Consider the following 15,178-nt stretch of genomic DNA (forward strand, 5'->3'; position numbering starts at 1 on the left):
GATGTGTGCACCATGTACGGCCACATTCAGGATGTGAGGATTTGCAAAAGACAGCGGAAGATACTGTTGGGTTGAACCTTACTTTAACCCATTTATTGAGCACCTGCTAGGGGCAGGGTCTGATCGAGGCCTTTCCTGACTTTCCCCATTCCCTCACTCTCTCTGTCAACAAGGTAGACTAGATTATTTCCGATTACAACAAACAACCTGCCTTTGCGACATTACTTTTTTTTTTTTTTTAAGTTGATTTTGAGAGAGAGAGAATCCCAGGTAGGCTCTGCACTGTCAGAGCAGAGCACTGTGACGCTGGGATCCATTTCACAATCATGAGATCATGACCTGAGCTAAAACCACGAGTCCCGGACTTAACCGACTGAGCCATCCAGGCACCCCTGCGACGTTACTTTTTAAACGTCAACTTCCAGCGGCCCCTGAGGCTCAGTCGGCTGAGTGTCTGACTCTTGATTTCAACTCAGGTCATGATCTCGCTGTTCTTGGGTTCCTGTGTCCGGCTTTATGCTGGCAGTGTGGAGCCTGCTTGGGATTCTCTCTCTCTCCTCTCTCTTTCTCCCCCCAACTTGCACTGTCTTGGTCTCTCTCAAAAGTAAATAAATAAACTTTTAAAAAAAGTATAAAAAAACCCCAAAACCTCAACTTCCAAAGCCAATGAGATTGTGACCTCCATTAAGGCAGGGGCCTTGTCATAACCTTGTATTTCCAAAAGTCAACTGTCTGGCACATAGTAGGAGCTAAATAAATCATTGTTAAAGTTTAAATAGTAAAAAGATGGTCTTAACCACACACATGTACACACAAATGGATACATGGAAAACTGAGGAAATCTGAGTAAGATCACTGAATCCTATCAGCGTCTATTTTATGTTGTGTTATTGACTGTGCTCAAGTTTTTCAAGGTGTTACCATTGGGGGAAAATGGGTAGAGGGGTACCTGGAATCTTTTTATTATTTCTTACAACTGCCTATGAATCTACAATTATCTCAAAATAAGTGTAATCAAGAATGTCTTTAATATCAAGATAAAAAATAATATGTTTCCGGGGTACCTGGGTGGCTCAGTTGGTTAAGCATCAGACTCTTGATTTCAGCCCAGGTCATGATCTCATGGTCCATGGAATTGAGCCCCACATCTGGCTTGGAATTCTCTCCCTCTCTCTTTACCCGTCCTCTACTGGCACACACACATACTCTCTCAAAATAAATAAAACAAACTTAAAATATTAAAAAAAAAAAATTAAAAAAACGCCCACAATCAGAGGTGGTGCTGGGCCACCTGACCCGCCAGCTGATTCAGTTCGGGTGGGGAGCTGGAGCCCCAGGCCCGGCCATGCTGGAGCGGTGTTCCACAGGTGTTCACGGAGGACCTGAGGACATGATGGTGGCATTGCACAGGTGGCTAATGGCCACTGGCTGAGGAAGCCGCAGCAACTTCAAGGATATCACCCCTGACAAACTTCTCCTGGCCGTCAAGACCACAGTTTCCCTGGCCGTCAAGCTAAGCCGGGCCCAGCTGGGAGCTATCTGCGTGGGAAATGTGCTTCAGCTCAGGGCCGGAGCAATCATGGCCAAAATCGCTCAGTTTCTGAGTGACACCCCAGAGACTGCCTTTGTCCACTGTCATAGACAGTTTTCATCTGGGCTCCAGGCAGTGGCCATCATAGCTGGTGGCCTCACAAATGGGTGTTATGATATTGGCATGGCTTGTAGGTAAGAATTTCTTTCTGCCGGAGCTTACCAACCAACTTCTAACAATAAAACTAATCTTCATCTCCAAAAGCAAGCAAACAACAACCACCAAAAAACACCCCACAATCAGGCACCACTACACAGCCTGACTAAAAGACTGACTTTATCAGATGTTGGCAAGGATGTTGAGCAACTAGACTCTCAAACGCCGCTGGTAGGAATGTAAAACGGTATGATCACTGTGAAACAGTCTGGCAGCTTCTTAAAATGTTAAACATATGCTTACCCGATGACTCAGCCATTCCTCAATTCTTGGAAATTTATCTAAGGGAATTCAAAGCTGTACACAAACATGTATAGCAGCTTTATTTTTATAGCCTCAAACTAAAAACAAACCATTGGCAGGTAAATGGATCAACAAACCGTAGTTAGACCACATAATGGGATACGACTCAGCAATAAAAAGGAAAGAACCAGTGGTACATACATAATATGGATAAATGTCAAGCTAATAATGCTGAGTGAAAAAATGCAGATGAAAAAAACTCTATGATTCCACTCATATAAAATTCCAGAAAATACGTGGGCACCTGGGTGGCTTCGTCAGTTAAGCCCAAAAGAAAAGGGTGCTTCCTAGGAATATGGACAGAGGGCAGGAAGGGATAGAAGACGCAGGAGCACAAGTAGCCTTTGGGGGGCGGTGAAGGATATGTGCGCTATCTTGATTGTGGTGATGTTTTCATGGTGTATACCTGGGTTAAAACTCATCAAGTTGTACGCTTTAAATATGGACAATTTATTGTACATCAATTACGTATCAATAAAGTAATAAAAAAAAAGCACAGTTAAATAGCAATAACGATGTGTGCTTTGGGCAGGTGACAAAGTATTTTGTGGTCTTGACAGTACCCAGATGAAGAAGGGAGCCAGGCACTATTTTCCTGGTTTCACAGATGGAACAGTGAGGGTGAGAGAGGTAACAGGGTTTGCCAGAAGCCACAGCACCAGGAAATAGGTGATCTGGGCTGGGGCCCATGCCTTAGGTTGGATTGGTTAGGGTTCAAAGCACTGGCATTAGTTCCCAACATATCTCAGCCATTTATTACCTGGGCTCCTTATGTTACCTCTTTATATCTCCGTTTTCTCCCTTTACAGCTCCTTCTATGGTGAAAAATAGCACAAGTACAAAAACACGCATAAAATACACAGTTTATTAGATAATTATAGAATGAACACCCATGTAATCATCACACAAGTAAGTCAAGAAACACTGCCAACAGGGGGCACGCTATGAGGCCTCTCCTCAATCACAATCTCATCCCTGCACTAGCTCCTCCCTAGGTAACCACCATCGTCCTGGTTACTACCCTAGTCTGAGCCCACATGGGCTCCCTCCAGGATTACTGCAATATCTTTTTTTTTTTTAACGTTTATTCGTTTTTGAGAGACACAGAGACAGAGCATGAGTGGGGGAGGGTCAGAGAGAGAGGGAGACACAGAATCCAAAGCAGGCTCCAGGCTCTGAGCTCACAGCACAGAGCCCGACCTGGGGCTCGAACTCAACGGACCACAAGATCATGACCTGAGCCGAAGTTGGTTGCCCAACCAACTGAGCCACCTAGGTGCCCCTATTGCAATATCCTTTTAACTAGATCTCTCTTTTTTTTTTTTTTTTTTTTAACCCTTGCCCCCTTCTTTCTCAGCATAGCAGTTAGGATATTTCTTTAAGAGGCACCTGGCTGGCTCAGTGGGTAGAGTAAGTGACTCTTGATGTTGGGGTCATGAGTCCAAGCTCCACGTTAGGCATAAGCCTTACTTAAAAAAGGGGGGGAGGGGCGCCTGGGTGGCGCAGTCGGTTAAGCGTCCGACTTCAGCCAGGTCACGATCTCGCGGTTCGTGAGTTCGAGCCCCGCATCGGGCTCTGGGCTGATGGCTCAGAGCCTGGAGCCTGTTTCTGATTCTGTGTCTCCCTCTCTCTCTGCCCCTCCCCCGTTCATGCTCTGTCTCTCTCTGTCCCAAAAATAAATAAACGTTGAAAAAAAAAAAATTAAAAAAAAAAAAAAAAAAAGGGGGGGGGATGTAAAAAAAATAAAGTCATCCTATTAAAAAATATATGTATTCCTTTTATTTTTTTAATATTTATTTTATTTTTGAGAGACAGAGAGTACAAACAGGGGAGGGGCAGAGAGAGAGAGAGAGAGGGAGACATAGAATTCAAAGCAGATGCCAGGCTCTGAGCTGCCTAGTGCAAAGCCCAACACGGGGCTTGCACCTATGAACTGTGAGATCATGACCTGAGCAGAAGTTGGATGCTTAACTGACTGAGCCACCCAGGGACCCTTATATACAGATATTCCTTGTAAAATACAAGTCAGATCCTGTCACTCTCTGTTCAAATCCTACAATGGTCCCCCATTTCATTCTGAATAAAAGCTACTCTGTCCATCACTCCCTGTGCCACGTGGTCTCTTTACAGTTCCTTGAACAGGAAAATAGCAGACACGCTCCTTCACAGGGCTCTGGGTGTTCTCTCAGCTTCAAATGCCTTGGAATTGATCTGGAATGCTCCCTCCTAGCCACTTAACTGACCCCTTCCCCTCGACGTATTTGTTCAAATTTCTCCTTTGTAATGAGGCTTCCCCCTACCACCCTATTTAAAACTGCAACCTACTTGCCGTGTTCATTGCTGTTTCCCCTGATGAAATGTGAACTACACAAGGCTTAGCATCTTTGCTTATTTCATTCATTGGTGCCCCAGTGTCTAGAATAGTACCCGGTACACTGCAGGCATTCAGTAAATATGTATTAAATAAAAGAACTAGAACACAGTTTTTGGTGATAATCATTTCCTTGCTTTTCTTGGTAGTTTTTCCACCTTTGTGTATCCATTCTAAATAATATAATTTAGGTTTGTCTCTTTTTTTTCTTTAAATGTAAGGAAAGTGATTTAACTTTATATGTGATGTATCGGGGTTTTTTTAAACGTTTATTTATTATTGAGAGACAGAGCGTGAACAGGGGAGGGGCAGAGAGAGAGGGAGACACAGAATCGGAAGCAGGCTCCAGGCTCTGAGCTGTCAGCACAGAGCCCAATGCGGGGCTCGAACTCACAAACCACAGGATCGTGACCTGAGCAGAAGTCAGATGCTTAACCCACTGAGCCACCCAGGCGCCCCAAGGTTTGTCTCTTTTTAACTCTATGTAAATTGAAGCATCCTATGTACACACCTTTTATGTTCCACTCTTTTGCTCAACATTATGTTTTTGAGATTCATTCGTGTCGTCGCATGTGGCTGCAATTCATTCATTTCCCCCAGCTGTCAAGTTTTTCCTTGTATGAGCATATCACAACCCATCCAACCATTCAGCTGTTGAAGGAAATTTGGACAATCTCCCATGTATCTCCTGACATGTATGAGATTCTCCTGGGTACATACCTAGGAGTGGAGCTGTATGGCCTTCATGTATGTGACTCTTTAGTTTTATGGGATAATGCCAATGGTTTCCAAGGTAATTGAATCCATCTGCCCTCCTATCTGCAGTATGGTTATCTCTTTGGGCGTCAATTTACCCTGCACCTCCTTTGTAAAATAAAAGGATTGGACTAGGGTATTTCTGAGGTCTCTTTTGGTTCTGATTTTCTGTGGTTCTGTGATCAAGGAGGCCTAAATAAGCAGCACTCATGGCTTCACAACCTCAAGGCAGGACCTAAGTTATTAGGGAGAGAGGCAGACACAACCTGTGCTCGGGATGAGGCCTTCAAAGCCCCCTAGGGTGAAGCACAGTCCTAAACTCTTAAGACTGGTGTCAAGGTAGAGACAGCTTCATGGAGGCTGACAATTCTCATTCATATACCATGACTCCTGTTTCTTTCTTTCTTTCTTTCTTTCTTTCTTTCTTTCTTTCTTTCTTTCTTTCTTTCTTTCTTTCCTTCTTTTTCAGGCAGGGAGGGGCAGAGAAAGAGGGACAGAGGATCCTAGGACCTGAAGCAGGCTCTGTGCTGACAGCAGGGAGCCTGATGCGGGGCTGGAACTCACAATCCGATCTGTGAGATCACAACCGGAGTTGAAGTCAGACACTTAACTGACTGAGGCACCCAGGCGTCCCCATACCATGACTCCTGCTTCTGCCTGCCCTTGAGAGAATTTCCAAACACAGAGCGTGGCAAAGAGAGACAAGCAACAAAAATGAGTTCATTTAGAGAGAAGGTTAAAGATGTCAAGTGAAAGTCAAGGTTAAGTAATGTGGGAGGGGGGAGGGGCTGTGTAGGTTCTGTTTTAGGATAAGAAGTGATAAAGTGGAGGAGTGCCTCCTGAAAGAGGAGGCAATTAAAGAGGAACACACCTGGTGAACACGAGGCAGTGACAGTTTTTAAGACAGGGTGAGGGCAGAGTTGGGGGGGTGACTCTGGAAAGACGCTGGACAGGAGCTGGTTGGGCTGGCTGGAGAATGTTTCCTGAGCACAGAAGCTGGCTCTGGCTCTGGCCATACCTCCCTGGGGAGCTTACCCCAGGATACACGGGCTCTTGGCCCTTGGCTCCAATTAGAGACTGCTCAGTGCTGGGCAAAAAGTGAATGCTGCAGGAGTGAGAACTTCCCTGGTTCCTCACAGGGTGGGTCATGATGGGCCTCTGCTGTAAGCCCTTGTCTCTGGTTGTCGCAAGGAGACAGGTGGGTTTAGAAGCGCACACTCAGGTAGACCCCCATCTTGGCTGCATCTTCTCCCTCTTCCCCTGACTTCTACAATTTCCTTCCTTCCTTCACATGTTCTTTCCAGCATTTATTCAGTCATGTATACAGTGAGTGCCTAACGTGTGCCTAGCACCATGCTAGGCCCTGGGGATGCCAAAAGGAACAAGGCATGGTCCTGGGTCTTGAGGAGCTTCTAGCCAAGTTGGGGAGACTCACTGGATATGATTTCCTTTTCTTCCTTCTCACCTGCAGCAGGAGGTAGTGGACAGGGCAAGGGACCTGGCAGCAGAGGGCCAGTTGCCCATCTGCAAAATGATGACGCTTAGCTCAAGCGGTTGTTGTGAGGAGTATGCATTAGCACCCATGACTTTGACATAGTAGGTGCTCAATGAATATTAGCTAAAGTGGATTAAAATCCAGGAGGGAGCCACTGGATAGTCTAAGGCCACTGAAACTGTTGTGGTGTGCCTAAATTCCAGGCACGGAGATGGTGTCCATATCCTATGTCGGGGGGCATGGACTAGTCTTCCAGCTCAATCTAGAAGAGGAGAGAGGTGATTCAAATGGCAAAAACAGAGGCACCTGGGTGGCTTAGTCAGTTAAGGGTCCGATTCTGGATTTCGCCTCGGGTCATGATCTCACCGTTTGTGAATTGACCAATTCAGAGCAGAAGAGCCTCTGTGGGAACATGATGGAGTAATGAGAGAGTATTTCCTGGGGAGGTTGAAGGCTGTGGGGAAGGACCTAGCACTGAACCACTCAGAGAACTGAAAAATCCCAGTGCTTGGCTGGCTCACAGCCCCTCGGGCCAGCACCTCTCCTCCCCTCACTCCCTGCACAGTTCCTTTCTTGTTGCCCCCACCTGGGGCTAATCACATTTGGGCCCAGCAATACCTATATGGGGGACTTAATCACTCAGCAAATATTTATTGAGTGTTTATTATGTACCAGGCCCTATTCAATGTGCCGGAGACACAGCAGTGAACAAAGCAAAGAGACTCATCTTCGTGCACATATGCAGGTATATGTGAAGGATAAATTGTTCGTAATGAAATTGCTGGGGCAAAAGAATGTGCATTTAAAATTTTTATCGATATTGCCAAATTGATGAACATTTCTTACAGTTTATGTTCTACCTGGGTGACTGTTTCTGGATGAGTTGTATCTTTCTAGCCAGAGGGATAATCAGGGCACCTGACTACAATCTTCCTGCTAGCCCCTGAAGACCTGGAATTTCTGTCCCCCAAGGCTAGGAGATGTTTTCTTTCTTTCTTTCCTTTTTTAAAAAATGTTTTAAATGTTTATTTATTTTTGAGAGAGAGACAGAGACAGAGTGTGAGCGAGAGAAGGGCAGAGAGAGAGAGAGGGAGACACAGAATCTGAAGCAGGCTCCAGGCTCTGAGTTGTCAGCACAGAGCCCATTGTGGGGCTTGAACCTCTGAACCACGGGATCATGACCTGAGCAGAAGTTGGATGCTTAACCGACTAAGCCACCCAGGGGCCCCTCATAAGAGATGTTTTCTTTACCTACTGAGAGGTGACACTTCCCTGAGATTTGTGATCTTTGGGGAGATTCTTGATAGGGTTGGAGCTCAATCCATAGATTGATTGTTGGTCAGTATCCAGGACCAACAGGAGAGAGGATGTGAGGAGTTGTTCTTTGAAAAGGACCATTGAGAAGGAAGCAACCAGAAAGTGACATCATCGGGGATCACTTAGTTCAGGCATGGGCAGTGAGTGACTTTAGCTGACCCACTCCTGGCTACAGCTGAATTGGAGGAAGGAGGGCTTCCAAAAGTTTTTGTCCACAAGAATGTTGCAACATTGTTGCAGTGTGTCAGTGGGACCTGAGTGGTTGGCAGTGGCTCAGGCATGGTGATTCTCTGCATACTGGGCTGACCCCTTCACCTGAGTTGATCAGTGCTCCATTGATTCTCCTTCCTGGAGCTAGTTAGGCAGCTGTTAGGGTCCTGGAGCAGCTCCCGAGACCTTCAGGACTGGGGTGAAAGCTCCAGAATGTCAGAGCAGTAAATATATGTCCTGGTTTTCAGGACTGCTTGATTTCAAATATTCTGCTCCACCTAATTCACCAGCACCTGTCAGACCGGGTGTCCCAGTTTTTGGTTTGGAAAATAGCCTGTCTCACAGGTAATGGAGAAGGAGGAGGCAACAGTTCATTCATTCCAGTGTGGAAGCTTGCGATGGTGGGTAAGGGAAAGGAGACCTGCAGAGATGACCCCAGCCTTGTGCTAGAACCTCTCCGTTGAATTCTCAGCTCCTCCTGGAGGTGAGGCGAGTGGGACGCAAAGCGATGTGACTGGCACCCACCTAGCCCCACCCGCTCACCTCATCCCCTGCCCTATCCCACATTGGCAGGTTTACCTGATCTCTCAGTCTAGCCCCACCGGCTCAACAGAGAGAGCCCACGTTCAAATGCAAAAGCAGTCTGCCATCGCTACGTAAAAAGCGGGTTTAAGCAACCGTGTTCAGTGTCACCAATTTTAGGAGGCTGGGATGCGGAGGTTAGTTTCTCCCAGGGGAAGAGAAGGAGACTCCAGGTCTCTAAAACTGTGCAACAGCCTGTTCTGCCAACCCTCCCCCTCACCCCCCCACCACCTCTTCCTTCAGAGTGGCGGTCGGCCCAGCCCCTAAGTGATCAGGCCACGGCCCCCCGCCCCGTCCGTTCTCCTCCCGGCATAGCCCGGCCCATCTCCCCACCCGAGACCCCGCCTCCGGCCCCGCCCCCGGCCCCGCCCCGGCCCTACCGGATCCGGAGAGGCGGCGCCCACCAGCCCTCCGGACGGACACGCCAGCTGGACTTCAAGTCCCAGCAGCCCCTGAGTCCCGCCTCCGGGGGCAGAGCTATCCCGGGCAGCAAATTCGGAGGAGCCTTGGCGCTCAGGCTAGGGAACGCGTGTGACCAATCGCGGGGCCGCTCGCGCCGTGTGCCGATGGGGGCGGGGAGAAGCCCGCAGGGGCCCGGACAAAAGCCGGCTCCCGGGCGACTGCTGGAGGCTGGAGCGCTCCGGGCACTGGGCGGCGAGGCGGGGCCTGCGGAGGGAGCGCTGCGCACGGGCTTTCGCAGAAAGGTGAGTGGCGGGCGGCTGCTTTCGCGCGGGGTACTCCACCTGCCCGAGGAGCTTCCCGCCTCCCTCCCCCAACCCGGAACCGCTTTCCCCGGCGCCGTCTTAGTGCTCACGCGTCCTCCCTGCTTCTGCTTGGAAGTTTTTTTTTTTTTTTTTTTTTTTTTTTTGGGTGGGTGGGTGGGGACTTCGCTTTAGGTTAGCCTTCGCTCGGAACCCCGACTGGTGGCAGCGAGCGTGTCGACCACCCCACCCCCACTCTCCCACATTCCAGTTTCAGGGAGTTTGCATAGGGTGTGCCGCCGCCCTGGCTTCTTTTCCCTCCGCTAAATTGCATTTGCACCAACCAGGCCCCTCTCACCCCGACCGGGGCCAGTCCTCGAGCCTCTTCGGGCTTTAGCGGGCCTCCCTCTTGTCCCCATCGGGGTCACCGGTGGCCACTCGCCCCACTCCTATCCGGGCTCGGGCGCTTCCTCTCTTTTTTTTTTGTGAAGAAGCGACTGAGTCCCGCGCCGAAAGTGGAGGGAGCGAGCCCGGCGCGTAGCCTTGGCGGGCCACGCGGCGCCGGGCTGTCCCAGGGTGCCCGAGGCCTGGCCTCGCCCGCAAGGACCGGGCCGTGGAGCACCGGCGCGGGAAGGACCCTCCTCGCTCAGGAGGTGCCGTCGGGCCCAGCCTCTAAGCGACAGATGGCCGGGGTGCCCGTCTCCCTCCCACCCCTGGCGCTGACGCCTGGCCAAGGCAAGGTCCCGGAGAGGGCTGAGGATGCTGCCGCCGCCCTCCTGTAGGGCCTGGCAGAGGGCCAGACCCAGCGCCTGCTGCCCTCTCCAACCTTGGCAGATACTGTGCAGTAGCGAGGAGTTCTGCCATTGGGTGGTCCCCAGGGTCGGCCTGGCAGAAGGATTTTGGAGAGGGGAGGAGCAGTGCATGGCACCAGTTTGGCCAACCAGCCCACGCCTTCCACCCACTAACTTTGCTCTGAGGTCTCTCAGCCAGCTCAGATCTTGGATTTCTGAAATACTGCTTGAGGAAAAGCTGGTAGACCCCAGCTACCCAGGGCGGGGGTGGTAATTTTTATCTCTTAGAGAACTTCAGAAGCTTGGGCCAGATGACAGGAAGAGCCCTTGGAAACCAGGCAGCTGGTGTCTCCATCCCATTCTGACATGCTTGCTGCACTAGGGGGACCCTCACAGAATTCTGCCTCTTCCCTTTATTCCAGGAATTGCTTGTCCTCTTAAAAACAACCCCCCCTCCCCCCCCCCCCAAAAAAAAGAAAAGAAAAGAAAAAACAAAACACAAAAACCAGTCCTATGGATACTGACCTATAAAGGAGTACTCTGTCTTTCCCAGGGGGAGACCCTAAGTAGCATCTCCAGTGGTTCCTCTGCACTGGCTATGTCCCAGGGATACATTCCTGGGAAACAGTCTGCTTTCATTCAGCCTTCCCTGTGGGCTGCTTCAGTTCTCAGTGGCTGCTGTGGATGAACTCAATCCTGGGTCACTCACCCTGTCTGCAGAAAAGACCCCATTCAGCTCATAAAGTCCTTTCCTTGAGGGGAGAGAGAGGATATGTGTGATGTGTGTGTGCGTGTGTGTGTTCAGGTTCCTTGGCATGATATCCCCCAAATGGTTTACACTTTACTTGTTATTAGGTGACAGTTCCTAGGGCCCCAGAGCGGACCCCTGGGGTCTTAGCTTTGTTCTAAAATCACCTATCACCAGTTCGAGAGCATATTCAGCTCCTGAGGAGGCAGCCTAGGACTCTGGGGGAGTGGATCCCCAGATCCAGATTGGTACACACTTTCAGCCGCACTGTCACTACAGTAGATGCTCTTAACTGGTGGTCTGTGGTCATAATCATAAGCATCTTGAAATGAGGCGCACATTTTTCGGGGCTTTTCTTCATGCGCTCAGGAGTCTGAGACCTCAAGTAGGTTAAGACCCACTGCCCTAGAGAGACTTCCAAGACCCTTCTGAATGATTAATTTTGCGAATTTTCTCCACCGAGACCCCTCCCTGGGTTTGTGAGCCTTCTTTCCTGCATTTGGTGAACATGCAGAGGCCAGATTCTTTCCCCACTTTTATTCCATCATATAAATCCTGTCTTGGCCTTGAAAGGGCCTGCCCAGCCATCTACGCCAAAGTGCTCTGGTGGCATATCTTATTTTGGTAAGCTGGCGAATCTGTTCTATCCTGTATCATCCCCTCGTTGTGTCCACCCCCTGCCCCCCTCCAACCATCCTGTGGAAATGAACTCTTGTCTTGCCTGGGACTCAAGAAAGTTGTGATTTTTCAGCTGCAGAACAGCCCTTTTCTTACCCCTTTCCTTTGTCTGCTTTGGGAGGTGCCAGCTTTGAGGGGGTAACAACCCTGGTAGTGTCTGGTAGTGTCAGACTGTCAGACTGTTCTCTGCTTGGGGAGGCTTAGCAAACTCCTGGAGTTTGTGATCACAGGTGCTTGATGTTTCTGAACCACGGAGCGTGACCAGCAGCTGCCGCCTCCTTTCCCTGCTTCATCTGCCCTAGGTTGCGCTCTGTTTGGGAAGGGGGTGGGGGCAGGTGTACCCATCTGATTTCAGGACCAGTTTTTCTGGTCTGAAGTCAAGAAGGTTGGGAAATAGAGCTGGAGTGGGTGGGGGGGGTGGGTGGAGGGCTGCAGGACCCAGGGGCTGGTTGAAGCATCACCTTTGGAAACTCTTGCTGAGGAGGAGCCGGAAGTCATCCCAGGGGAAGGCCAGAAAAGGGAACATCTCTTTTGAGCCCCTTCCCAGCTACCCCATTTTGGGCCAGACACCAGACTGAAAGCACCCATTGTGCTGAGTTGGAGACTAGCTGGGAGGCCGAGGGGGCCAGCCAAGCCGGTTGGGAGGGAGGTGGAGAGTAGCCTCTGAAACTTTGGCCTTCCCTGAGCTGGGGATGGAGACCCACCTTCCTGTGTGTATAAACCAGCTAGTCCCCCGGGTCCGCCTTCTTTTATTTGAACTTGACTTTTCTTCTCAGCAAATTCAGCAACTTCAGTTCTGGATCTCTGTGGAAGAGATTGGAGTGACTTTTCCTGATGAGGCCAAGTTCTTAGTCTGAATGACTTGGTTTCCTTTCCCTCCCCCTTCCCCTGATCCTCTCCCCAACTTGCTACCATGGGAGAATGGGTGTGTCAGGACAACGCGGTGGGGACGGAAAATGAAGAAATTGTCATCACAGACCCTTCTGTGAAGTGAAGGGGGGGACATGGCCTGGTCCTGGGAGAAATGGTCTTTTCTCTCGGGCTGACGAGTGTGGGGTTTTCTGGGGAGCAGGAATAAGAGTATTTGGGTTCAAGTCCTGGGTCCCCTGCTTGTTTGTTTGGCTTTTTGGGCAAGGTATGGTAGCTCCTCTGAGCTGCTATTCCTCATCTAAGAAATAGGATTATGAACCTCTGTGTACCTCACAGGGTTCGTATGAGATGACTTCTATATCCATGTGACCTGGGATGACTGCTGCCTCCTCCCCCAGCTTCGGCTCTGCTAGAAGTGACCAGTACAGGGTGGTCCCCAGAGAGGCCTCTGTTTTGCTCTAAATTAGCAAGCTGAGTGACTCAGTGGGGCGGGTGGGATGTACTGAAGGTCACAGTTTCCCTGCCCAGTGCCTGCTCTGAACTCGGGGGTGGGAGTCTAGTGTCCTGGGAGAAATGGACTCTGAGGTGACTCTCTGCTCCTCGAGGGTTCGATCCTGCCTGGGGTTAAGTAAACTCACCTGCCTGGCCTACAGCCTGATGGTGAGTGTAAGTGCGTGAAATGGGTGAGTCTGGATGTGGGGGAGACGAAACCTGTAGGGGGAGGGGAGTAAGGGCAGGATTGCACAATTCTGGCTGTGCGCCCCGTAGGTCACAGAACCAAAGGGTGTGTTTCAGTGTCTGTGTGGGACCTCGGGTGGGACCAGCACATGGGTTTGGGCCATACCACTGGTATTCCTGTCTCCCCAGCCAGCTGCCTTTTGCTCCAAGATGAATGTGAGCTGGTTTGTCGAGAGGAAGTAGAGACAAGGTTGAGGCCAAGAGACCTGGGGAACATGCCACCTTTGTTTATCTCCACCTTCTCTCTCCCTTCACTTCCTGATCCTCCTTCCCTGATGTCAAAAGTGCTCATTGAGTGGGAATGCAAACTGGTGCAGCCGCTCTGGAAAACAGTGTGGAGGTTCCTCAAAAAATTAAAAATAGATCTACCCTATGACCCAGCAATAGCACTGCTAGGAATGTACCCAAGGGATACAGGAGTGCTGATGCACAGGGGCACTTGTACCCCAATGTTTATAGCAGCACTGTCAACAATAGCCAAATTATGGAAAGAGCCTAAATGTCCATCAACTGATGAGTGGATAAAGAAGATGTGGTTTATATACACAATGGAACACTACTTGGTAATGAGAAAGAATGAAATCTGGCCTTTTGTAGCAACGTGGATGGAACTGGAGAGTGTTATGCTAAGTGAAATAAGTCAGGCAGAGAAAGACAGATACCATATGCTTTCACTCATATGTGGATCCTGAGAAACTCAACAAAAGACCAGGGGGAGGGGAAGAGGGAAAAGTTACAGAGAGGGAAGGAGGCAAGCCATAAGCGACTCTTAAATACTGAGAACAAACCGAAGGTTGATGGGGGGTGGCGGGGAGGGGAAAGTGGGTGATGGGCATTGAGGAGGGCACCTGTTGGGATGAGCACTGGATATTGTTTGGAAACCAATTTGACAATAAATTTCGTATTTAAAAAAAAAAAGAAGAAGTGCTCATTGAGATCTCACTTCCTTCCCTCCTGCTGGGCCAGTCCTCCTTCCGCCTCCTGAGAAGTGCTGAGATCTGGTCTTACTGTCTGGGGGCAGCTGGACACGGGTCTCTTCCCCTGGCCACCAGCTCCTGTTCCTCCCAACAGGTAGAGCAGGTCCCTCTGCGGCCATGTCGGCCAAGGCGATTTCGGAGCAGACGGGCAAAGAACTCCTTTACAAGTTCATCTGCACCACCTCAGCCATCCAGAACCGGTTCAAGTATGCCCGGGTCACCCCTGACACAGACTGGGCCCGCCTGCTGCAGGACCACCCTTGGCTGCTCAGCCAGGTGAGCCCACCCTCCCCAGGCCCTTCTTCCGGGCCCAGGGTCAGAGGAATAGAGACGGTCGGTTTGGTGGAGATGTCCCACCGGGTCACACGATGGCAGACTGCCCACATCAGTGGGCAGCGTGCAGTGGGCTGAGCGAGATTTTGTGTTCGGCTCCGGGCCCCACGTGTTGAGGCGCCCCAGCAGGGAACACAGCGCAAGGGCTTGGAGCTTGACTGACTGGAGTCCAGACCAAAGCTCTCTGTCGATTAACCGTGTGGCCTGGAGCAAGCTGTTTTACCTCTCTTGAGTGGCAGATTCCCCATCTGTCAGATGGGCGGAACACTCACCCTGTGAGCTATAAAGATTAGCAGTAATGTCTGGAAAGCATTTGGTGTGCCACCTGGCACTTGTAGGTGCTCAGTAAAAGTGGGTATGGGCTCCACTCGCCCCAAGTGCAGCATGTTAGGAATGTGTTTGGGCCGTGAGGAAGCGTGCTGCGGACTTTGTGTGGCAGCCAGCCCAGAGTAGAGGCTCCTTTGTCCGGGTCCCTGTGGGACCATTGTTGGGAGGCAGAGACTTCTTGGGCAGGGCCAGGAGAGCGGGTTCTGGGGGTACATGTTCCCTCCCAGCGCAAGG

The 15,178-nt window shown here is 50.2% G+C and overlaps 1 protein-coding gene across 3 annotated transcripts in view; it reads left to right on the forward strand.

Moving 5' to 3' along the window:
* Nucleotides 1-5,811: 5,811 nt before the first annotated feature.
* ACLY (ATP citrate lyase) overlaps nt 5,812-15,178 on the forward strand; it is a 48,716-nt gene continuing 39,349 nt past the window's right edge. For 2 of the 3 annotated variants that reach the window (XM_047845432.1, XM_047845433.1), the window contains exons 1-2: nt 5,812-5,938; nt 14,379-14,560. In XM_047845432.1, the coding sequence (XP_047701388.1) occupies nt 5,920-5,938; nt 14,379-14,560 (201 nt within the window). In that variant the 5' untranslated portion in view covers nt 5,812-5,919. Of the gene's footprint in view, nt 5,939-9,337; nt 9,486-14,378; nt 14,561-15,178 lie in introns of those variants that run through there. The other variant, XM_047845434.1, reaches the window with a different exon arrangement.

The sequence above is a fragment of the Prionailurus viverrinus genome, unplaced genomic scaffold (assembly GCF_022837055.1).
Source record: "Prionailurus viverrinus isolate Anna unplaced genomic scaffold, UM_Priviv_1.0 scaffold_35, whole genome shotgun sequence".
NCBI classification, from domain to species: Eukaryota; Metazoa; Chordata; class Mammalia; order Carnivora; family Felidae; genus Prionailurus; species Prionailurus viverrinus.